The sequence below is a fragment of the Epargyreus clarus genome, unplaced genomic scaffold, assembly GCF_041222505.1.
Source record: "Epargyreus clarus isolate Ecla_fem2 unplaced genomic scaffold, WU_Ecla_fem_2.2 ptg000015l, whole genome shotgun sequence".
In the NCBI taxonomy this organism is placed as follows: Eukaryota; Metazoa; Arthropoda; class Insecta; order Lepidoptera; family Hesperiidae; genus Epargyreus; species Epargyreus clarus.
This window is the reverse complement of record NW_027332223.1, coordinates 6,961,427-6,987,935: the sequence shown is the minus strand read 5'-3', so window position 1 is coordinate 6,987,935 and position 26,509 is coordinate 6,961,427. Positions and strand designations below refer to the sequence as shown.

General features: G+C 35.8%; 2 protein-coding genes across 2 annotated transcripts; one reads left to right on the top strand and one right to left on the bottom strand.

Moving 5' to 3' along the window:
• Positions 1–5,648: 5,648 nt before the first annotated feature.
• On the top strand, positions 5,649–16,178 carry CTL4 (C-type lectin 4). Its single transcript, XM_073080336.1, has 5 exons — positions 5,649–5,822; positions 7,207–7,312; positions 11,485–11,645; positions 13,322–13,561; positions 15,688–16,178. The coding sequence occupies exons 1-5, from the start codon at positions 5,664–5,666 to the stop codon at positions 15,844–15,846; spliced, it is 825 nt and encodes a 274-aa protein (XP_072936437.1). The 5' UTR covers positions 5,649–5,663; the 3' UTR covers positions 15,847–16,178.
• A 1,292-nt stretch (positions 16,179–17,470) lies between these two features.
• Positions 17,471–25,796, bottom strand: LOC140747749 (uncharacterized). The gene is given in 8 exon segments (XM_083059004.1): positions 17,471–18,590; positions 19,032–19,350; positions 19,434–19,729; positions 19,942–20,108; positions 20,228–20,405; positions 20,803–20,872; positions 20,962–21,119; positions 22,317–25,796. Coding segments are annotated over 8 exon segments (4,653 nt in total). The 5' UTR covers positions 25,565–25,796; the 3' UTR covers positions 17,471–18,373.
• Between the last annotated feature and the right edge of the window lie 713 nt (positions 25,797–26,509).

Here is a 26,509-nt window from a genome sequence, read left to right as displayed (position 1 = left end):
CCCAGCTCGTCTGAGCGAGGCTCTCGCTAAAAAGCGTAGACTGCGTGATCTCTGGGCGCGCAGCCGATGCCCCCGCGTCAAGCGTGACCTCAATGCGTTGGCCAAGCGGCTGTCTGTTGAGATGGCGGAGCTGCGAGGTGCCGCCTGGGAGATGAGGATCGGCCAAGCGAGCGAGACGCAGATGTCACTTCACCATTTGAACAGACAGCTGACTCGAGCTAAGGTCCCTGTCACCCCCCTCCTAGATGGCGAGCGGCGGCGGGTCCACGCAGCTAAGGACCGCACGGAGGTGCTTGCAGAGTACATGCAAGCAATTCTCACCGCACCCACCCGCACCGTACGTCTACGCGCACCATGAGCAGGTAGAGGGTAGAGTAACGGATTTCCTTAGGGGTCCGACGCCGGCACTCGAAGGGATGGAGTTTATCTCTCCCACAACCACAGCCAAGCTGTTTGAGAGGTTGGCGTTAAAACTACTGCGCCCGTTCCTTAATATAAGGGACGAGCAGTTCGGGTTCCGCGCTGGCCACTCTACAACGCTATAGCTCACGCGGGTTATCCATCACTTGGCATCCGAGCTTAATTACGGCCGTCACACCGTCGGCGTCTTTCTCGATATCGAGAAGGCGTTCGACCGTGTATGGCACAGTGGGCTCGTGTGCAAAATGATGGATACACCTGCCCTGGCGGGGCTGACACGGTTGATAGCATCGTTTCTAAGTGAGCGGTAGTTCTATATTTCGGTCGAGGATGTCGCCTCAAACCCTAGGCCCATATGTGGGGGGGTGCCGCAGGGAAGCTGCCTCTCGCCGTGGCTCTACTCGTTATACACCAATGACATTCCCACCCTTCACGATCATCTGGAGGAGTGGGAACGGGACGTTATGCTCGCGTTGTTAGCAGACGACAGTGCGTACTTCGCGTCATCCCGCCGAGCTGAACTAGCTGCCGCCAGGATGCAGAGCCTGCCCGACAGCGCATGGCTGTCAATGTCGGTAAGACAGTCACAATACTTTTCCGCCGCAAGCGTATTATGCCGTCGCCGCTACGTCTCCGAGGAACGGAATTAGCTTGGCAGACCCATGTTAAAAACCTAGGATGTAGCATCGATCGCTCGTTGCGTATGACCCCGCAGGTGGAGCACTCGATCCACCAGGCCCGAGTGGCCCGAGCGATGCTCCGACCGGTGCTTACATCCATGTTACCGTTACGAACGAAACTAGGTATCTACAAGACCTACATTCGTTCCCGAATCACCTACGCGGCGCCGGCATGGTACGCGTTGGTCTCTAGGTCGAACGGGCAGCGTCTCCAGGCGCAGCAGAACCTGGCCTTGCGAGTGGTCGTGGGGGCTGGTCGCTACGTCAGGAACGACGTGTTGGAGCGCTACCTTAAAATGCAGTCCGTGAAGGAGTTTATAGTCCGCCTCGCTCGTTCGATGTACGAGCGGGCTGAGGCCGGACCACACTCCCACCTAAAGGGGTTCGCGCCCCTTCACGATCGACCACCTGAGGGGCGGCCAATTCCGCGGGAGCTCCCAGGGTTGGTTCCTCCCTCCGACCATCAGGAGGGGGACTGCCAGCTTGGTAATTTGACCAAGTCCCGTATCCCCCGCTAAACAGCGGGGTTGGTATAATTTTAATGTTGTCTCATTATATTATGATATTATTAATAATATTATATTATTATGAAAGAATATTAAAAAATCCGGGGGGTATTCACCCCCTTGAGAATTTGCCCGGGCAAAGAGGGTACCCTCGAGACCCGAATAATCCCTACCCACCCCCATATTGCAAACGCAGACGCGGCATATGAGAGACCGGTGGGTATGAAGTCCCATCTTGCTTGACTTCATTCTGTCTGGAACTGTTAAGGTTGTTTTTTTAATTTGAATATACTCTTGCTACACTAGCGCCATTTTAGAGGGTTTTGGAACTTTTAATTACTGCACAGCTGGACACTATTTTAATAGATCTCCCATTACCTATATGAGTCGGTATTCTTTCCGTTACCAACATACTATATTTTATTGAAGAGAAATAAATAAGAATTTAAATGTTTGGAGAAGAAAGATATAGAAAGTATAACTTAAATATATATATAATTTATTTATGCACAGTCGGTATAAATTATAGGTAGAACTTTTAATCGACCTACGTGCATTTTAAAGTTATACGAAAATTTAATACAAAAGTGTAGTTTTTTGTTAAAAATAAAATTACTGTGTTTAATTGTTTTTGGATATTCCACCTCTTAACGGAATAAAATGATGGTGATGGTGATGGTGAACTATCACCAAGTTTGTCTTATTAATTATTATTTTACCTCGTCGGTCATAAGGCAGACGGGCTACCTAGAAGCAAGCATTTACAACACCAGAGGAGTTGTCAATGCATCGACAACTTTCAATGAGAGCTCTTTTTGCAACCTTCTTTAAGAGCTCCATGTCCCCAACCCCATTCATTTATAAACTCATTTAGTACTTCCCAAAAAAGAGTTATCTTTGATGCCTCGACTGATGGTTATGACATAAAAGAATCGTAGAGAAGAATTAAGATGTTCCCATACAACCCTAGTTAATTAAAAAATGTCATATGAAATTAATCGAAAAAAGGAAAGAACTACATCGTTTTCATCTTAGGTATTTCAAAAATCTTTAATATTTTCAAATAACCTAGGCATGTTCAGCGAGGTGACCTTCAGTGAAGCATCAATGAGCAAAAACGAAAGGAGGTTGAGGACTTGTTACAATGTCTATTTTACTATTTTACTTAATAATGATATACACACACATGAAGAAACTTTGGTTCTCGCTCTAAAATGTAATTATGTTAATTCTGTGATCTTCAACACGTAAAAAATAAGAATTTTATTGCAGATTGTAAGGTCGTGTTGCAAGTGTTGCAATAAAAACGCACGTGACTGCAGTGCAATGACATGCTAGGTTTTGATTCGTCGCGATTGCTTTTACTTATATACATCGATTAATATTTGTTTATTTAACCACTTGTTGAAATTCGGCCCTTGCAATGGGGTTGGGAGGTTCAACTTACGAATCCCAGGTTTCTGATATGTTAAGTGCGTTTTCATCGTAATAAAAAAAATAAAATTAATTAGCACTCGCGTTAAAAGGAAACCTACATGCCTGACAATTCTCTAAAAAAAGTTCTCGAAAGGTGGAGACAAGTCCTGCTTTTTTATTAAAATGAGTTGAATTCACTAAACGAAACTGTTTGCAGTTGTGCATTTAAATTTTGAGTAGGTAAATTACTCAGGAGTGTGAGTTGTTTTCACGGTGGGCTTGGGTACGCCATAGAACCACGAATGGACACCATTCTGATGATGCAGTTGTTCCCGGGAGATAAATTATCAGCTATGCAAGATCCCTATTAAGAATTAAAAGATCATGTCTCATGGTGCCGCGATATCATACGGTACGATGAGAAATATCTCTATCGATGCACTCGACAAGTCCTGTAGGCATAAGCAATGGGTCTTTACCTCAAGTCGTTACTAGTTTTACAGCAGTCTTTAACCGGTGGTGATCAGTGGTCACAGGGTAGTTAAAATGGGTTTATATTATTCCGTCTATACTAATATTATAAAGAGGATAACTTTGTTTGTTTGTTTGATTGTAATGAATAGGCCCAAAAACTACTGGACCGATTTTAAAAATTCTTTCACCATTCGAAAGCTACATTATCCACGATAATAAATTTTGAGGTGGTACAAAGTTTGCCGGGCCAGCTAGTTATTAATAATTCAAATTGTTCATAAATTCTGTCAGTATAGAAGAAATATTCGCGCTGTAAAATTCCACGAAAAACAGTGCTGTATGCACTACATAAATATACATTATTAATATTATAATATAAATAACAGTTTTGTGTAAATTTCTATTTAAAACTTATTTCATTGCATACTTTCCTACGGCTTACTTACCATGAACAGTTACGCGAAGTTCGTGTTATGACCATTACCTAATCCAGCATAATCAATTTAAATGAAGAAGTCGTTAGCGAAAAACCTCTCTAACAGTGAGTCGTATGACTTTCACTTACCGATTAGGAACCTGGCATTATCTCAAAACATTCAACGAACGAATGCACAACACAAACCGCACGCTGCCGTTGCGTATTGTGCTTTACCTTTCAACTTCTTGCTTGCGCGCAAAGCTTGCGGGGTAGCGAGTTCGTTTGACCAAAGGCAAAGTTAACCTAAGGACTTACTTATGTCACATCATATAAAAACGTGAAGGTTTAGCCTCCGACCAATCAAAACATGTAAATAAATATTAAGATATGTGAATTAATATTTTTTTAATCAGCAAGTACTTAGGTATGTAGGTACTACACATTAAAACCCTAAAAACGCTATCTGCGGGCAACTTAATAAGTATGTGGTCAAAATTTTGACATGTGGTTTGTTATTGTTTCAATCAATAAATACGTATCAATAATAAATATCAATAATACGATCGTTGAAACGTGATAGAAACCACAGGGTTTCTATCACGTTTCAACGATCTGTACTTATAATAACTATTTCAAATTAAGTAGTAGGTAGGTAGGTACTACTTTGCCGGCGAATTCTAAGGCAGTGTGGAAACCTCCATAGAATTAATATTTTTTGTGTTAAATAGGCGAGTTTTCATGGGCGTGCGTATTTACATAAGTACACATTTTCATATTTTTTCATAAATATCCATCAATTTCTGAAGCATTTAAATTTAATTTACTAAATGTAAGTAAAACAATTAAACTAGACCTTATTTAAAAAAAAAAACACGTTTAAATTAATATACTTATCTAAAATGTGTCTTTACATAGGTACGTTACGTACTTAACTGTTAAATTTATGTCAACTCATGTAACATATTTTAGCGTCAATAAACGCTATATAAGTGCGTAAGCCTAATTGCACTTGACCTGTTTTTGTCTTATACATCTAGGTGACACCTTGTTTGCTATACCTAGGTAGTAACTGGGTACATATAAATAAATCATCAAGTTACTTCTTCGTGTCTACGTTTCTATCATTCCTAATTTCTCAGTATTTACAGTTAATTTCCATACAATTCGATTGCTTTGTAGTGTAGAATCTTTATCAAACTGATTTGCTTTTTATGAAACCATTGTCAAATCTCATTTATTCAAAATTAAAAAATTAAAATAAATTGTTAATGTAAAACGTCATCCGTTACTTGGATTTGTACTTCAAAATTATGAGGTAAATATTCAATTAAAATAAGTGAAAAAATCCTACTCGTTGTAGACTAAAAAAAAATTTAAGCATAAGTAATCTTATTTTTAATAGTTATATGTAGAGCGAACGTAGTTGACGAATCCTAAGAAAACCATTTATTAATTTTGCAACCTATGTTACCAAAAAACATCTTATTCAGATGTTAATAAATTTATATAAATGTAATTAAGTTTTTATTTATTTTTATATTCATTTTATAAGTATCTAAACAGAATATTTAATTTCAACTTTAGATTAAAAATAAGAGATACACCTGCTTATGAGCTCACCACCAAATTATCTAGTCATGTTTACGTCCGACGGCGACCTCCAGAAGGTCTGCTTGTACGTCGAAGTACAGGCGTTGATGAAGCGGGGTGCAACTGGCGGATCTTCTCTCGTATTGGAAGTGAAAGTGAATGAACGCCGGAGGCTTAATTAGAGAGGACGGCAGCGCCTGCGCCAGTTCCTCTGATACCGTCGCGCGCATCACACGCTCGCTGAGTCGCGTACCTGCCCGACGCACACACCGATTTGCTTGCAAACTCCTCATCCTCACCTCCACGTACAATCCAGAGGTACTAACGTGTTTCTCTTATCGAATCTAAATTTTAATTATGAAACAGTGATCAATTAAAAATTTTGAGTGAAATTGTGTGTGATTTTTATACAAATACTTAGTATAAGGGCTAACTACAAGCACTTCAGTAAAAAAAATATTACGTCGAGTGTGTTTAAGTTTCGAAAATATTTTTAGCCGCGTACAAATTACATTTAAATACATTTAAATAGTACTAGTAGTAATTCATTTTAAAGTACATTTAAATGAAATAACACCCTTTTATTTCATACCTCTATTGATGTATAATTTTAAAGGTCTGTAAGATATCTCAAAAATACGCTAAATCATCTGCTTCCATCAAGTAATGACAAGTTAAGTTGCTTTTCAAACCATAAGATGCGTCCCAAATCAGCGATTTCTCGTGTTGAACACCTTTTCACGCAAACGTTTAAACAGTCAGCAAGGAGGTCAGCGAGGCGAGTTTTGCTTTCACAAATACAACAAAATAAATTCATCTCACGTATCGATTGTCCTCCGACGTCGTGGGCTGCATAAATAAAAGAAAGCGAACTCATACATGGATTCTTTGGGTGACCATTAACCACTTTCGTTAGAGCAGGAGCAAGTTAATTAAGTAGCGCACCGCAATACACGCCCATTTCTATTTGAATTCTGATCTCAATAAGAGTGTACTTCTAGCCTTACCAGTTGAAATATAATATCATCAAATAGGAGAACTATTATTATCAAATATGATTTTCTATAAAGAAATCAGGTAAATGCAGTAGTTTCCTCCTCAGCTGAAGTATATCATATGTGAGACTTTAATACCAACACATCCACTTTTTGCGCCAAGACTTATAAATTCTGAAGATTTCACTGTCATTACGGAATATCGTCATTACACACGATAGAAATATTTTATTCGTAAATCCGGTATAGCTATGTTGTGATAAAGTAAAAAGAGGAAGTATTATGTCTACTACCTAAATAAATGTGTAAAAAACAGAGTTCTACCGTATTAGAACCATACCATATTCGGGCAAATAGGTCCTCGTCGTAAAACCCTTTGCGCTCTTCCTGTTGCAAAGCAATAGTGCTGACATCTTGCACTAATGCAATGTAGTTAGCATGTAGGTACTAACTCTTAACCTGTATGTAATTGACCTTAGAATTTGTCGAATCAGTCTTAGTTGCATATTTATGAGATTTTCCCATTGAAATAATATATATTTCCCGCACAGGGATCCATAATATTTCAATTTTTTTTGGTACACATTGGGGCTAACAGATTTTTTTTATAAAATATACCTTTATATTATAATAATACCTTTATATTACTTATAAGTATACATTTGTAAAATACAGAATGCGATATATTTTTTTGTTATAATGTTTAGATGAGCCGGCACTTCTGCCTGGCAGCCATCGCGCTGCTGGCCGCGCTGTGCGTCGCGGATGCGCAGCGCCGCCTCGCCCTGCCTGACCCCAGGAGTTGCGCGAACAGTACGTATACCTAAACACGGTTACTTACGTAACCACGTTGGTTACTTTCTGTTGTATAAATATTACACGAGAGCCGGAGCTTTAGTGTAACACTATTATTCCTGTAGGTTTCTCACATAGCCTGAAGGTAAAATATTGATATTTTGAATTGTAAGTTATTATAATATGTAGAGGGATATTAATTACATCATTACAACAGCTACTTATTCTTTTTACGACAGTTTTCTAAATAAATAGCTTTAAAGCTTCACTTAACCTTTATAACAACCGGGAAGAAAACTTAACCGTCAAAGATTAAAAGTAGAGTATCTACCTATTTTATTTCATTATTTATTTATTGTACCTCCATAAAAATAAAAAGATACAATAGAGCAAACTTAATGCCTGATGGCATTATCTCCCAGTTAACCCTGGGTTGGCGGTGTTAATTAATAATTTTAGTTACTAATAACGCAAAACAGTTTAGAAATAGCAGATGTAAAGGCTATATAAGCATATAAGGCTTCAAGTATCTAAAAATAAATCGTGTCGTAAGTTCACGAAGTCGTTAGTTGTTAGAGCTTCAAGCCTCGAAGGCACTCGGTCTAATTGCGCCAAGTGATGGTCAAAGCACTCGAAACATCTTTCCTTAACGTGTGTTTACAGGCTTAGTAAATGGTGGCTCACCTTGCCAGTTAATTGCTTACCTAATACGAGGCGATGCTCCTCTCTAATAATATAGTAACTATTCATGATGCATCCTATTTTACGATTATATATTTCATCACTATTATAAGTTTCGAAAACTCAGTTTCAAATGGCACTGTAATTATTCAAAACAATTTGGAAATCTATGTTTGGACGGGAAGTTAAATATATTTTGTATTTACAAAATTAAAATATGTTTACAGCTTAAATTACTTATTGTTTTATTACTACATATTAAGTATAAGTAGTAGTAATAACAAAAAAAAATCCATAAAGCCCGATCTTTTTACGTCGGTTCCATGACTTTCCTTTAGGAGAAGAAAATATTTGTTAATTATTGAAGGAAGGAACTGTAGGTCATTCATTTATCTGCCACTAACATTTTATTTTAATAAGGACTACTAATGAATCATATGACGTCATGTTTCGATATTCAACCAATACTCAATAGAGATACGTTTCGCAAATATGGATATTTTGCTCTTTTTTTTTAATTTTATGCCAGGATTTACAAACTAAATAAGGAAATTATACATTTACTTGCAATGGTCGGCCTCATAAAGTATCGACAATAAAGGCAAGGAATTCTAAATCAATTGTATATTTCCAATATTAGGTACTTTTTATATTTTTATTATTTAGGTTGTTAGTTGTGCCTATTCTATAATCCGTCTATACCTAAATAATCCACTTTCGATAATATGTATTCCAAACAAACAGACGTTTATATACGTAAGCAAATATAAATTTGACAATAAATCTATGAAATTGTATAAACTTAGGTCAGTATTCGGTATACATATAAATTAACTGTTAAGTGAAAAAAAACTTAACACACTACAAAAAACTTTACGGTGTTTCGCAATGTAGTATGTTTTAAATGTATTTGCATCTACTGGAGAGGGCGGCACCCGCAATGGCAAATTTGTGTGGGAGTGCTCCACTGCTCACAATTGACCGTCACTCAACCATAACAAAGATCTTTTGTCATCGACTATCATACAAGTAAAATGTATACTGCACACCGGACGATGTTGAAACCAACTCTACTACATATTATCAAAATAGAATAGTCAAACAAACACAGTATGCTTAATCAAAACAGAAAAATATTTAACTCGTTAATAATAATATTGCGTACTTTAGCTGTATTCCAAAAATCAAATTAAGTAATGTTTTCAGTTGTTTTAATTTTCTTATATTCAAGAAGTTTGTAAGTTGTTGTAAGTTGTAGTTTGATAGGTACCTACAGTGTGATACAGATGCGTGAGGCTGCCTGATATTTAGAATTAGAAAGAAGTTTTTATATAAGCTTTATCAATCAGTAGACAACAAAAAAGGGCAGTGATAGCCTAGTGGTTAAGAAACTCGGTCTCTCGATCGAGGCACCTCCGATTTTTCTAAATTATGTGCGTATTAGTAATTAATTATCAAACGGTGAAGTAAAACATCGTGAGTAAAACCTGCAACCAAAAACAATCTCAAAGGTATGTGAAGTCTACCAATACGCACTTGGCTAGCACAGTGGACTATGGCTTAGTCCTTCTCATTCTGAGAGGAGACCCGTGCCCAGCAGTGGGACAATAATGGGTTGATGATGAGACAACAAAAATATGACGTCGGGGATGATTTACTATGGACTTTAAATAAAAGCGATTCTTGATGGAAGCACTCGCAAATATCTACCAGGCCAATAAGAGAGATATAGAAATACTCTTGAAATCAAACATCTTACACGTAAACGTGTTACACCTTAGATCGCATCATCACTTTCCATGAGGTGAGATTGTAGTGTCGGGCAAGCCCATAGCAAATAAAAAAACACTTTCTCCTAAAATTAAGTGTTATTACGACGCGTGTTCTAAACATCTACCTATTCGTATGTATCTATAGCTTTTTGTTACTTTCTTCCACACTTGTTGAGCTAAAATCAAATGTCGTCTATTACATAATGTAATTGCATTCCATAGTTACATAGAGAATACGAGAATATTAATTAGAATAGATAGTTGACATTTCGAGTAACACTTTTCTATTTTTCTAACAGACATCGCGTTACGTAAAGTGCTATACCGTTAATATGCGGAAATTAATTATGCTTCCGGCACGTAACAAACTTTTGTAAGATGCGTAAAAAGTGGAATTTAAACCGAGACGAGAGACGTGCACTATGATGTTATGGAGACTTTCTAGTTACGAAAGAGACGCTCCATTGAACAATACAGTATGGGTTTGTTTTGATTGAAGGCAAGTTCGTAGTTTACGAACCGTAAAATTAAATAAGTCTCATGAGCATTCTCTTGAAGAGATGTGTTGTAAGTGATAGGCGGTTATCTAAATCAAATTATAATCTTTTTCTCAATGGGAATTCAACCAAGGTAAGGTAAAGTATATGTACGCAATAGGGTACATAGTAGAACCATAATTTTACTATAATAGAACGTGCCCAACTATTATATGAATGCCTCAAACTCAATATAATTTACACAGGAAAACTTAACTTAGTAGATAGGTATAAGTAACGTTAGGATTTAATCCATCGAGACTCATACATACCTATTCTAATACAACAATAGTACTTAATTTAATTTACACTACTTGAGAACACATAAAAACCAAGATAAGTACGCAACTAGAGAATTTGTGATACTCAGCAATACCTAGCAAGTAAGTAAAATAAAATAATTGAGGTATGTGTCTATGAAAAAATGACAGACAGACAAAAGCATAGACTGATAGAATCGGTAGGATTTATAGAAATATGCACTGGTACTAAGAATATTAGATTAATCTTATAATTACACAGATACACTCTATCTGCAATCTCTTTCGTGAGAATCAGAACAGACTAGGTACATACTCGTACTATACGCGTTTGTATCATTGTGTAAAGCTCCGGATGAAAAGACGTTCGGTCGTACGCAATTTCGCAACTTGTCTATTTGAGCACAAAAGGTGTTTCGTCACTGGCGTTTGAATGTATTGTAGTCTATACATCGACTTACATGGATTTTATGTATGAGGCTTCGCGGTTTCCCTAACCGAAATAAAATGAAATGGAAGATGTTGAAATACCACAAACCATACCATTGTCATGTCTTGAAAGGACATCGCATACATGACGCACACATTATTAACAACATTAAAATATGACGTGGAAAGCAAACAACATACCCCTAGTTAATAATATAGAACAGCAGCTATTCTCCACTAATAGCTATAATAGTCTTACTCTCGAGAGAAGACCATCACACGTCCCACGGTAATGGAACAGCGACGAGTTTACTATGATGCCTATACTGGTCTCAAGATTATACTACGATTGAGGAACCGATTTGCCGTTCTAATTAACTTTTGATGCTTATTGGTCTTCCGCAACGGTAGAAGCTCGTTAGAGCTGATGCTCTGAAACTTGAATTATTTGAAATCGTTAGGGGATGTAAATAACTGCAGTAATACACCACTAAGTCATTATTTATGTGCAGGGGTACGACATTCGACATATCGTGATGCTCGTGGCGTGCTTCATTCGTATTTCTTCAGTTGGGAACACGCACCCACTCGCAACCTGGAAGTGGACTGGCTTGACGCTAGAAACATCTGCCGTCGACATTGTATGGACGCCGTTTCAATGGAAACACCACAGGTTTGTCATAATTATGTTTTTGAAAAATCAATATCTCCGTAAACTCGGAGTAGAAGGTTGCTTTGTGTGCGCAAGACGCTCTAACAGTTTCATTATACTATTACATTATATATTTCGTTAATACAACCAGATAGAATTGAGTTAAATTTAAGGCAATTGAATGAGTTAAACATAAATTAATAATGAATGGTCACTGCTGTGCTTGGTGGGCAATTATTGGTTTATGGATATTACATAATATAGAATGACTGAACAAAATTAGTTTATGTTAAATAATATAGACTAGAAAATTAATAGGACCCACACAGATGGTACTACCTATGTTGCAGAAGATGTTGTAGAAACTATCGGCATGCTATCACGATCATGCTGGGAACGTGTCAGATAAAATATTATTTTTATTGTAAAGTATTAAATGTGTTTAGTGAGTTGTGAACGGTCTAGTGGGGATAGTGAATAGTTTCTTATTTTAATAGACGTTTTAAAGCTTTCCCACACGTATTCTTACACTACGACTATTATGCTGTGAGTGTCATGTAAATGGACACGAACAGAATCTTAGACTCAGAACGAAAATTTAATTTAACATATGTTTTCTGTCTGACTGAATCAAACCTTGCATGGTTACCAGCATAGTATACATGAGTATGAAGACGAAATGCTGCACCTCTACGCTCATGAATATTTATTTATATATGTAATAATCCAACACATCAATATTGCCTATTATGTCACATTATTCTACTTTTATTGTAGGTACTCCATAAATTACTAGCAATTCAAATGCTGACATTTAACCTTAGCTGCAGTCATGATGATATTCACTTTCGCAAGCACATTTGTAGCAATCGTCATTTAGATGTTGCGAATATCCCCGTCAAAAAATTGCTGGACGGTAATTACGGACGAACACAACCAAGCTCGCTGAGACGAAGTCACGGAATTCCCATCGAGCTTCGATGTAAACGGTTGTTGGATACAAAAACAAATTGAAACTAGGTAGTAGGTGGTTCTATGGCGGAATACTTACCTACATAGAGTAGAAGTAAAAAGTGCTTGCATAATTCGTATTTAAAAGTGTTCCTATACGCGACATACTACATCAATTGCCTATTGTTAACTCTCGTCCGGGTTTACAGACGCGGGAAATGTCTTTAAAGTTTTCTCTAAATGCTTCCTGTCGCGGTTGCGAAGCGTCAACGAACGGTACGATAGTCGTACCGAACTTTTGATGTTACCTTCTTACAGTAAAGAAATTAATTTACTGTAAGAACCTTGTAAACCTTGAGATAGTAACCAGAATAACGTACGGAAATCAAATACGTAGATTCTATCACCAAAGATATAATAATGAATTATGTATAAGCTACATTGATACGGTTTATAGAGCGTGTCAAGCGTCCGCGAAAGAAGCGACGAGTGCAACGCCCGAGTGCGTTAATTCATGACAACACGCTTAAGGCGCTCATAGCGGACAAGTGGCACATGGCACAAATACCTCCTGTAGCCGTGTTGCCCACTTAAAACGGACACACGACGGAGGTGCACTTCCTGTCATCATTACACCATTATAAAATGTCATCAAGAATACAAAACAATTGCACTGCATAAAAATCTAATATTTGTGAAACCTTTTCATATCTAATTTGGACTAATATTCGCTGTTAATATTACAGGAGAATGAATTTATAAAACAAAGAATCGCCCGCGGTAACGTTCGGTACATTTGGACTTCTGGGCGCAAATGCAACTTCGCTGGATGCGACAGGCCAGACTTACAACCTCCCAATGTGAACGGATGGTTCTGGTCTGGCTCAGGCGCCAAAATCGGTCCAACCACCCAACGCAACACCGGCGACTGGTCCTACACCGGCGGATACGGTCAACCACAGCCCGACAACAGAGAAGCCGCTCAAGTAAGAAAGACTTCACAAAAAGTTATTTGATCGCTTATCATTGCTTGAACTTACGATTATGTTTTATGTAGTATCAAAAGTCATTCTCTTCTGCCTTCTGCGTCTGCATTTGATAAAGGTAACCTATCCACTAAGTTCTAGTGATACCCAACCTGGGCATCTCTTAGTAGAACTTTGCACATTAACCGCTTTACTGTAACGTGCTCTTACGGGGTTCCGGAAGATCCATATATTGTAGATGCGAGTATCAATGTCTTCGTTGAATTATAATTTTCAGAATTTAAAATTCTAATTCAGCGTATCCCATAAGATACATCTAGTTCCAAATACGTAAAACCAATTTACTATTTCAATTAAAAAGAAAACAGCTACAACTTAGGTACCTCAACGATACCTTGATTGATTATTGTACCTAATTATTTTTTTTACCAAATTGTTTACAAGTTTACAACTCTATTAGTTGTATTATAATAATGATAACATTATAAACTAACTCTTTGCTTTACATAATATGAAACAATAATTAAACTCGCATCTTAACTTATCTACATTATTGATATATTTTTGTATATAAATCGAAAAAAATATTAAGTATCTACTACGTGTAGTGCTTGTATTAAAGACTGTAAGTAGTCACTATGCCAGGGGTTCCCAAAGTGTGCGCCGCGGCGCCCTGGTGCGCCGTAGAAAGTAAAGAGGGGCGCCGTGAGTCGATCCTCTAATCACTGGACACCACAAATATTGGCGTTTTGGTCATCGATTCAAAATGAATATCCAAATTTAACATCCAAAGCATTAAAAAATTTATTCCGTTTGCAACATCATATCTATGTGAAGCTGGGTTTTCAGATGTAGCTGTGATAAAGAACAAATATCGGATCAATGTGGAGCAAGAAATGAGAATAGCAGTGTCAAGTGATATGCCCCGCTTTGAAAAACTGCGCGGAGATCACTTAGCTCACCCTTCACATTGATTTGACTGAATACATATCGTATTTAATTTTTGTTTTTTCTCAAATTTGACTGAATAAATATCGTATTTAATTGTTGTTATCCTCAAGTCTTTCTTGTTGTTTTCCGTTTAAATTATTTTATAATAACGTATTGTACAATTTCATATTGTGGTGTTTTAAATTCGTTTCGATCAACCTAAGGTAACTACTATTATTGTAGTTACCTATTTCTTTCGACTGTCTTCTTCAAATAGTTAGCTAGGACGGCACAGGGCGCCGTGAAAGAATATTAAACTTGTAACTGCGCCGCGGGTTACAAAAGATTGGGAACCCCTGCACTATGCTTCAACTTTCTCGATACAGAGATCACGGTCTTTCGGTCACGACTTTGTTTACTGTAGGGTTGATGTTACATACACTTTTATTATTTATTTTAGTGATAACAATAATCAAACACATCTAGATTAAATCTGTTTCTGGAATCGACAAAAATATGGTTACCTACCTTTGAATATGGGGTCTTCTAACATTGTCGTAAACCCATTATTTTCTACTGATGGGCACGGGCCTCTTCTCAGAGTGAAAGGAGTTAGGTCATAATCTACCGCGCTGGCCAAGTGTGAATTGATAGATTTCACACTTTTTGAAATATTTTTTTATAAATTATACTATTGTATATCTACCTACCATCGTTTCTTATAGATTTTAGGTTTCAACAGTAACATTGAACACAGATTTTTAGAAACGAATTTTAAAAAAGTCGTTGTTTCTTAAAAGTCGTTCTTACAAAAGTGTTATAACCTGCATGATAGATAGAAAGTTGTTTACGCGCAGAATGAATGCTAAATTAAAGTTTACGTAACACATATGAATACATGATAATAATTATATATAGAAATCTATCCTCGGATATAAAAGCCATTTTCATTTTTAATTGTCTGCCTGCAAATTTCTTTCTTTACCTTTGATACAAGCAGTAATCCATGTTAAAGAATTAAGGTCTGGATGTATAAATGTTAATACTTACGTACTAAAAATTAATGTAAAAATACTAACATAATATTACCTATTAGTTTTGTTATTCATAAAATATATATTTATATTTTTACTCTATAAATAAATTTGTTAAAACTGGTTTTACTTATTAATAACATATAATAATTGTATTCCCAGGGTAACGACGAATCTTGTCTGTCAATCCTGAACAACTTCTACAACGACGGCATCAAGTGGCACGACGTGGCCTGCCACCACGTGAAGCCCTTCGTGTGCGAGGACAGCGACGAGCTGCTCAATTTCGTGCGCTCGCGCAACCCGGGCCTGCGCATATGAACGGACACAGCTTTCTCGCGGCATTCTCGCCTTCTAACCATTTAGATGGCTGACGTTGTACAAATTCAAGTGGCTATCTATACTTTAGTTATTTATTATTTAAAACTTATTTACCTACACTATTTGATGTCACTAGAACAAAAATGAGTTTATGAGAAACTCGATTCCTACCTACGATTCTCAAATACAAAAAATAAATAAAACACAAGTGAAGGTTATGCTTGTAGGTAGGCAGTATTCTTAGCTAGGTCAGTCATTATCTTGTAAAAAGCTGATTTTGCACAAAATAGGATTAACTTATAAATATTAGAATAAATATGTTATAATATTTATTACTTGTTTTCTTTTCCTTCAGATTATTATTAACTACCTACAATCCTACATCATCGATATAAATTATTTATATGTACCTATATAATAATATAATTCTAATTGAAATGACGAAGTGATGATCTTCTAAAACCTTTAAAGCAACATATGGCCAGATTTATTAAATAAAATTTCTCAAGATTTTAATTAAACGCCCGGTTCGACTGAGGGACCAGCGGCACCAGACATTGCTAATAAATAGTTGTTTTAAAATAAATAAAAGCAAAGCCAAGTATGTCAGATGTCAGCATCTGAAAGTACACTGAAGCAGCAACGCATTCTTTAGTTCTGACAATATGCACGTCTTATGTATTCTACTATAATTGGAATAGCTTTATAAATAAAAAAAACTAGGAATTGTTACAAAAACATTGTATTTTTTATTAAGAAAGGTCAATGTCAACATACTCATAAATGTAGAAAAAATACTAAGCAGGTATAATAAATCAAATTCTTAATGAGAAAAAAGAATACAATTACTTATGTAATAGATAAGTTTGTCACACTATTAGCTTATACACCATACCTATATTATTGTTTGTTTTAACTCAGATACAAAATGTAACAAGCACTTAGTCTAAGATATTTAACTTAATAAAAAAAGTATGAAGTGTTGTTACAATTCATACTTTTCTATTAAAACAATAAGGAGATACGATCCTCTCGTTGCGATATGTCTAACATACGGAGCAGCACAAAATAAATGCAATAAGAATGAAGAAATAAGCACAGTTAAAAATTAAAAGCGGTGTAATACATTTGTGCCCGCATGAAGATAATCTATTTTGCATTTCAAAGTTTTGTAATTACAAGGTAACTTCATGGAATAATAATAACAATGCGATTACTTCTGAAATGCTTGTTAGTAACATACAATTTCAATGTCACTTTCATTGTAAATACCTTCTGTAAAGTTCAGTGGTTAAATAAGTCTAAGAACAAAGTATAATCATGCGCGTTATATCGTTGTCATTACTCAACATAAAAAAAATATCAAAGTCACACACTTTAATAATAATACAAAAAAACATGAGTTATATAAAAATTAAAACCATAATTACAAATTTCACATACAAACAAAAATTTCATAATCAAAAATATTAAAACAAGCGTCAATTACAACAAATTATCAAAACACTTACACATTACTACATTAATTAATTCTACTTAATACTTGTAACAACATATTACTTGTAATTTTGTAAAATATTATTAACACCTAAAGTTATCTAAAGTTAAAAACAGTCTCGGTAACACTATAGTACATTACAATACGAGGACGAAAAATTTTTTTCTGACAAGTGTGAGTTTGCAGGCCGAGCCGCAGGCGAGGACTGCAATCACACGAGTCAGAAAAACATTTTTCGTCCGCGTGTTGTATAAAATTTTATATTACGGGGTCGGAAATGGGGGTTTTGCGCACGCGAAGCGTGCGTAAAACGTCAATTTACGCACGCCGTGATATAAATATAATTACTTAATATTAAATTTTTAATGTTACTAACTACATTATTTCGATTGAATTTATTACCTACCATACAAACTAATAGGTAGGAAATTACTTATTAAAAAAAGTTGAACATCATGTTTGCATTTTTATTAAAAATTCATAATGTCATTTAAATAATGGACATAAAATGTAAGCGTAAAGTTCTAAAGTAACTATTAATTAAGTAATCCTAATATAATAGGTAATGATTCCCATATAGATGTCATACTACAACAAAGTTTTATGAAAAATATTTAGCTTCATTATGCATATTTTAGTTTAGAATACTATTTTAAGCTTGGAAACTTGTGGAACTAAAAATACTTCATAAAGGGCCAAACACCGACTCTCGTGCAAGCAAAATTAAATGTAGTTATAGTTGACCATTTAGTTTTTTAAAACTCTTAATGCAAAATTTAGTTCCGATATGGTCCCGGGGGCGCTGTGTGTCTGAAAACGTAATCGGTCAGTTTTCGAGCAAACTTAAAAACTCGTACTAAGGGTACAGTTAGCATTAATTCCGCTAAATGCAAGTTGGGTAACTCTCCAACGGAGAAGGAATTGAAGGCAATAACGTTTGATTTAAATGCATTCTCTTAAATGCATATATTTGCATCTACGTCGTCGTAATCGTAAACGTGCGTGAGCTCGGGAGCTGCAGCGGCGCGCTCAGCTGGCGGCGAGTCGCGCGGCGTCAGCGAGGATGGCGGCGAGCAGCGGCTTGTCGCGCAGCGCGGCGGCGAGCGCGGCGGCGTCCCAGGCCAGCGCCACGCGCGCGCCGCGCCCCGCGCCGCGCAGCCGCAGCGCGCCGCGCGCCTCCAGCAGCGCGCACGCGCCCGCCGCCTCGCACAGCTCCAGCGGCACGATGTTGCGCGACCACGCCACCCTGCGCACACAACCACGCGCGTTAGCACGAACGTCTGTAGCTTATTTGATTCTGGATGATCTTGAGTGTATTGTAAAAAAAACCATACGAGCAAGTTAAAACCCCTTGTGTTCCTCTGTAGCGGCAAGAAAATTTGCAACTGACGTATCATCAGGAGACCGTATATTCAAATAAAAGATCGTCGAAATAGTTTACTTCACGCACTACATTGCGACAGACACCACCGATTTCTCCATTCTATTAAGGGTGGACTATAGTCTATATTATAATAGATGTCCAAGGTCCGTAACGTACAAATTACTGAATTACTTTACGGTCAGGTAATATGCACCCTCGTATGGACTTTTCATTTCGACAATACAATCATACAATCATCCAGATAATTACAACATTTATAAAAATAATTTTAATATATCTAAAATAATTGTGAAATATTCTTACTTTTTGTAAACGTCATGTAGTTTTCCCATTACTATTTCCTTATTCTTTCCCTTATTTAACATTAACATGATACTGCATAATATCAACTTCTGTTGCATAGGCAGTCCCTCATCTACTTCCGCGTCTATTTTCTCAGATCCTCCGTAGACGTCGTTCAAAACTTCTAAAACCTGTTTCAATTCTACTGTTACGTTCGTATCCTTCATCATAGATTCGACGCAATGGTTTTCAGCAAATTTACTACGTCTAGCGAGTTCTACAACTCTTTGTCCTATATCTAATGCTCTTCTCATATCACCTGATACGGCAGCAATTTTAGCTGAAACATAATTTTATTTCATCAGCCTCTTTTCGAATGTAATAAAGTAGAACAATTAAATATTTTAAAAATTACACACATACCGGCTAACATTTGTAAGGCGACTGGCGAAAACACATTGCCTTTATCTTGATTTGCTAAAACAGTTGCAAATATATTGATGATTTGCTGTTTTGTATAGGGCGCGAAGTGAAGAGTGGTCGGTCGAAGAGAGCAGCGTGCTTGTAACCGCGGGAGAGTTCTTTCCGTTAGGTCCAAAGCATTAGCTACTCCCACTAGAACTATGCGAGAATTCGGCAACGCTGGCCACTCGAATATCGTGTACAGAACTGACTGTTTCTTGCTGTCTAACTGATCTATTTCGTCTAGTACTAAAAGTCTGAAAGAAATAATATAATATCTATTATGATTTTGTACAGTTAAACATTATTTTCCGCGTCTCGTTTTACAATTTCTGATTACAATTTCCTCGCGCGCAGAATTTAAGAAAATCTTCTGAGTAAATTAGACATCATAAATCAACATGTTGAAGAAATTCAAAAATAAAAATATTTTAACATTACCTATATAATTAATAATATTCAAACTTACATCATCTTATGTTTCTTATTTAAATATTTTTCAATAGCAGAGAGACATATTTTTTCGGTTGATCCAGATGTAGCTATTTTCAATTCTTTACAAATTCTGCTGTAAATGCTTGCCGCAGATTTCATCATAGTACAATTTATGTAAACTTGTGTGTAACCTTCCCGTATCTGAAAATGAAAAATAAATACATATTAAACTTATGTAAAATAATTATTACACAAAATAAAATACAACCAGCTGGCGGCGGTAATAATAAGAAAATATTTTATATCAATTGGTTAGTTACCTTGGAAGTTCCCAGAATATACGACAAACTTGCAGTCTTGCCTGTGCCTGGTTGTCCAGAAATATACAAAGATGCAGATTCTTCTTTGTCAAGATGATCACTTAGGAAGTCCTCTAACCACGCGATCTCTTTCTCGCGGCTTGGTAGTGGTTTTAGATCTTCAGTTTTTTCAGAACTACTAAAAAAAAATAGAATTAATACTTCAAATCTTTGAGATTTTATTCAGATATATTTAAAAAAATATGGTTTTCATCAATTTTAATTAATATTCGTGCTTGATTTTTTTTTATGAAACCGTACTGTAGTGTAATAAAAGTACTATATTATAGTGGTTACAGCTGTTCATGGACACCTGTAATTAAATCAATCTTTAGGAAAATGCGATTGAGCCCTACTTGAGCCCTACCATAAGTGGCAACTAATATTTTTGTTTATTCCTGAGACATACATTTAAGTTTTTGAAAAACTCAATCAACATAAATTCGTATATACATATAAAGTTAGAAATAAAAAATTTACAGAGGTCCACATAAACTTAGACGGTGCAAACAAAGAATAAAGAACTTATCACTCACCTTAAATTTTCTGGTTCACATTTTTTTGAAATCCTACTTTTCCTAGGAACTTTTACAAGCGGGCTAGTATCTGAAAATTAAATAAGACTGTTTTGAATACTTGTTTATCTACATTATTAAGCATAGTCATCAGTATCACTATTCAAATAAATTACTAACCTTCGTCTACAGATAACTCGTTCTTTGTTGAAATTATATTAACAAAATCTTCATTTTCAATGTTTGCTTTTCCTTTTTTTATACTCACATAAGTTCTTTTACGGGATTTAAAAGGGATGGTTGCTTGAACTTCAGACATCTAAAAATACGGATAAAGACTTCTGTATAGTGGTACATGGACAAAGACACTTCACTCACATTATAATTTACATTTACCTGTTTGTTTGGTACGACATATCTACTGGAAATGTGAAAAAATCGGCTGTGGTCGATTTTTTAATAAATTTAGATTTGTATTTTAATCTCAATCACATATAATTAAGAAATGTAACACATATAATTAAGAGAAGAATAAAACTCCGTGAATAAAATAAATCTGGATTTGTTTTAAGACTTATCCTTGGAAGCTTGACTCGGAGCCATGATCTTATATGGCTTAATTGTGTAAAATGTAGTTTTTTTGTAGTCGTTGAGTTTACATAAAAGCAAGTTTTTGTGTGGCTGTTATATCTATAAATTCTTCGAAATTATCCTATGATTTGACATTCAAGCATATGATCATATTGCAATCCTTAAAATATTCTGTATGGAAAAACACCTGCACTACACACTAAAATTAAATTTCTCATCTAAAACTACCCTATACTTTCAACCGAAAAATATTATACCAATTCAGGCGAAACCAAAATATAAATAGTCTTTATTTTACCTATGTACCTATTTTGTAGGTACTCATAGCACTTGTGTGGAAGGCAATATTCATGTGTAAAATAAAATAACATATCAATTGTACTTACAAAATTTTATTGCGTAACATTTCATATTCAAATCACCAAGAGAAATTATAGCACAAAGAAAGCTAATATTATTAATTAATTTATGTATATAAATTAATTGATGGAGTAAAAGTATGTAAATACACAGATTATTTATAAATTATTAAAAATACCACAGTGTATTTTAACGAAACACTTAATAGTAAAAATTATTTAAAATGAAGAAATTTTATTTGATTACAGATTCAAAACATTAAAACTTCATTTGTTACATTTGTATGAACAGTAAATGTAATATTGAAATGTAAATATAATGTAATGATTATCATAATTATTATATGTCAATCTCGAAAACCATTACATCTATAAATACACACTTAAATTGTAAATGTGTTTAGAAGCATACTCAAAACAACACAATTCTCATAAACCACAGCTTCTTATTGTTTATCTTTGTTAAATTCATTCTGTGCCTGATGTGTCATGTTGGACATGTTTTTCAGTAAATCATACTGCTGCTGGGCCTTTAACCATGGGTTCTGAAAATGCATCCCATGCAAATCCATTTGTTGCCGTAACATTGCATGTTGAGCAGATATAATTTGACGTTGTGTTAGATAGTCCGTTGGATTTGCCAAAGGTGGATTTGGTTTCATAGTAGGGGGCAATGGTTGTCTCATGGCATGCCCTGGCATTTTGGGTACTGGCATAATTGATTTTAAAGGTTTAGGCCCTGGTTTAGAAGGCCCTGGCGTTGCCTTTGATAAATCACTTTTAGGTGCATTAATATTTGACACTTGTGTACTGGTGATTTGATTAGACTGATTTATGTTATGATCTGGCAATCCACTTACACCCTGTTTGTCCTCGGCAATCACTAACTTTGGAGATGAACTAGGTGAACGTGTCTGTGATCTTGGTGAAGGTAAAGCAGGATTTGGTGAATTGTGTGACACTATTGGGTAGCCTGTAGTTGGTCCTGGAAGATTTGGATTACCTGGATTTCCTTTATGATTAACTTTATTAAGTCCTTCCTGTCTCATGGCCAGCATGTGTGGTCCACTGCCCTTTTCCAGTTTTGGCTGGATCATTCCACTTGTTGAAGGCACTCTTAAAGGTGAAGCACCCGTATTTATAGGTCTTGTAGATAAATTTGATAAATGTCCTTGTGACATTGCTAATGGAAGCAACTTATTATTGGGTATGTTTTGTTTCTTAGCCAAATTAGCTATAGATTGCATGGTTTCAAATGCTTTCGTCTGCTGTGGACCAAGATGACTCTGTATATTATGTGGAGTTGATAAATCAAGAGCTGCACTGAGTTTATGTTCTGTTAGTGGGTTATTAGTTGGTGGTGGTGGTGGTGGTTTTGAATTGGACATATTAAGTTTATTCGCAGCAGTAAATGCTTTTGGAGTAGCTGGAACTAGTTTTGGAACTTGAGCTTTATTTTTCAGTACCTTCCCTTTTTTGTCTGTCTGCATTGACTGCAATTGTTGTTCAAAAGTTTGCTGGAATGTTATAGGGGCAGAAAAGCTTCCACTTTGTTTACCTAGCTTAGTATCTGCAATAGGTTTTAAGTTTGGTACAGGTCCCTTGGTTGATGTCTCAGATGGTTTATTTGTACTTTTTGATTGCGTTGCACTACCTTCAAGAAGACTTGAAGTATTCAATTTTGATTCATTTTCAATTTTAGGTTTTTTCAGATCAGTGTCAGGTAATTTTAATATTTCAATATAATTATGAACAGGAGGACTAGGAGCCTTGTGAGCAGCCACATTGCTAGCACTAGCAAGATTTTTATTCACCATAATCTTTTTCTGATCTACATTAACAGTGTCACAGGGACTCCTTGGCTCTGTTTTTTGTTCGGTCAATGTAATAGATAAGGAAGGGGGAATGTTTATTTTGCAAGAGTCAAATAATGATTTTAAAGGATCACCTGATGTCTGGCCAATGATAGGAGCAGAAAGAGATGTTTTAACTTGGGATAATATTTTACTACGATCATTTGTTGGATCACAGTTATTTGCTAAAAGATCCATTCTTAATTTTCCAACTGTTTGACTTTTATTTTGAGATGTTTGAGGTGCTGGACTCGGTCTTAAATCTGGCATTTTCTTTGTTACTGGTTTATTAGTTTCAGCTGGCTTAGGGTTTAGTGCTGGCATTTCTTGTTTTGGTATTTGAAGCTTAAGTGGAGATACAGTCTTTTGAGTCATAGGTGAAGCCTGTGCAGGAATCTCATTAGGTTTTCGTTTAGGTGAGGTGATTATGTTTGGTACAGGACCTCTTTTCAAAACAGGGTTTTCTAAACTCTGTGGTTTTATACTAGTTAACTGCTGTTTAACCTCCTTAGGAGGTGGAGGCATAGGTGCAGGCATATTAGTTACTGATGATGAAGATGATGATGATTGAATATTTAAATTTGTTTTCTTATCCTCAGTACTTTTAGGATGTTCAGGAGATTCAGTAGGTTTTTCTATTGGTTTTGTAACATTATTTGTAGTAGTACTAAGTGAAAGTGGAATTTTAGCTTTTTCTATTTCTATTTTTAATTTTTTCATTTCAGGTAGAATTGTGGGAGCATGCTGTTTTCTTTTTAATGTATCATCATTTTTAGATGAACTACTTTCATTCTTTGCAGTATTATCAACAGCTGAGGTGACATTATCAACAGTATTAGATTTACTGGGTGAACTTTTAGTGGCATTATTCTTCGCTGTCAACTCAAATGAAATTAAGAATTGTGATTTTTCAACTTCATCATCACTCTTTTTTATTTGTGGAAGACTGTCACTATTAGTGATATTAGAATTATCTTGGTTAGGACCACCTTCCTTCTCCTTAGGTTGATTACACATTTCAGACTTTTTCAATGTGTCATTTAATTTGCTCGCACTGTTTTCTTCTGGCATAGGACTATCTGTTCCAGATGATGCCTCGGACCCATGATCGTTCAGGTGTGGTGTAGGACTACTAGCATTAGTATCTTCTGTACATGCAGGACTAGGTTTTCTATCAGGAAAATGAGAACTCTTCCTGTTAATATCAAACAACCTATTACGTATAGCAACATAATCAATTATTTGGTAAAAAAATCTCATAGGTTCATTCCTTTTCCAATTGTATATATAAGCTATATCCATTAAAGTGTAGTAATCTGGTAAGGGTACTTTCTTGTATAATATGTCAATAGCGAATTGAGTACTATCAATGTCAAATTTCATACTAAGAAATTTCTTAAGATGACTTATGTTTACAACTGCTGGACACTGCAGATATCTTCTTGCCCCACCAGACTGTGTAGTGCACTCATTGCTATCAGAAGACTTACTGGATATACTATCAGCATCAGTCACATCAGCATATTCAAGTGAAAAGGAAATAACATCTTCTGGACTAAAAATGATTCTTTCTGTGTCTTCACCTCTCTGCTCAGGCGTCGCCGACGCTGCAGGGCCAGGTCTAGACGAGTAGAATTGTTGTCGACGCTCCATTTCTCTTTGAAATAGTCCTGGTACAAGTTTGTACACAATGTCTTGCAGGGCCTTATCAAGCTTTATGTTCGGCTTTGCAGAATTTATCATCATTTCACAAACAGGACAGTAGCTCTTCACTTGTAAATGTTTGATAATACAACTTCTACAAAAAGAGTGTAAACATTCGACAATAGTTGTAGCGTCTATGTAGTAGCCTCTACACAATGGGCATGTTATATGTTCGTTAACTTCACCTAATAATGTTCTTTGGGGGACCACTGCACCGTTATTTTGCTCAGACATTTTCACAATTTTTTTGTCAGGCTGTTTATTGGAAGTAACCATTTTCACAACAGCGTACACAGCGTCATCAAAATTGAATACACGGAATTGACAGCATAACACTACTTATTTCATACACTGAACTTGCCACTGAGCGTTTTTAGATAATAAACGCTTCCAATTATATTTTAACGCAATACATTAAACAAAATAGTAGAATCAATACATAAAACCGCGAAACATACGACTCATATTGCTCGCGGTCGACATATTTTACCTTTTTGTTATGTTGGTAACCCTGCCCGTTCTGTCAGTATAAAATGTTATTCCTTCGATAGGGATTTGATTGCACATTTTAAAGTAAATAAAGACACTAGCAACGACAGAAAAGTATAGCTAATTGTATCAATTTAAAGAATATTATTTTAACTTACCTTTATTTAAAAATAACACTCCCAAATAACGTAACATACGAAGAAATTCTTCATCAACTAGTTACTGTTGACAATGACACTAGAATTTATTTTGGCGCGAAGAGGTTTTTTTTTCTAATCACAACTTGTCAAAATGTCAAACGAATTATCAATGTTTACATATATAAAAATGAAATGACGAATATGATCTTTATGGTAGAGTAAACTAGAGTATTTTAAAAACGATCTAGGTCCCATTAGAATCCGCTCCAAACTGCTAGTCTACTCTGAATATAGAAATTAATCATTAGCTTTTTTTAATTTCTGGAAAATGCTCTGCTGGGTGAAGTTAGCAGAGCATTATTTCATTCTGCTTTATCCCCGTGAAATTGCCAGTAATATTCCTGAAAACTATCAGGAACTATAGAACTCATGTGCATGCGAATAGACCTCTGATTTTTTAGCGTTCTGTTAGCAATTGTTGTGCTAGTTTCACGGACACACTTAACTTATATTAATCTCATAATTAATCTATGAAACTTAATGACGGTTGTAGGCAGAGTAAAGTACACGTATAATAGTTGAAAAAATTAAT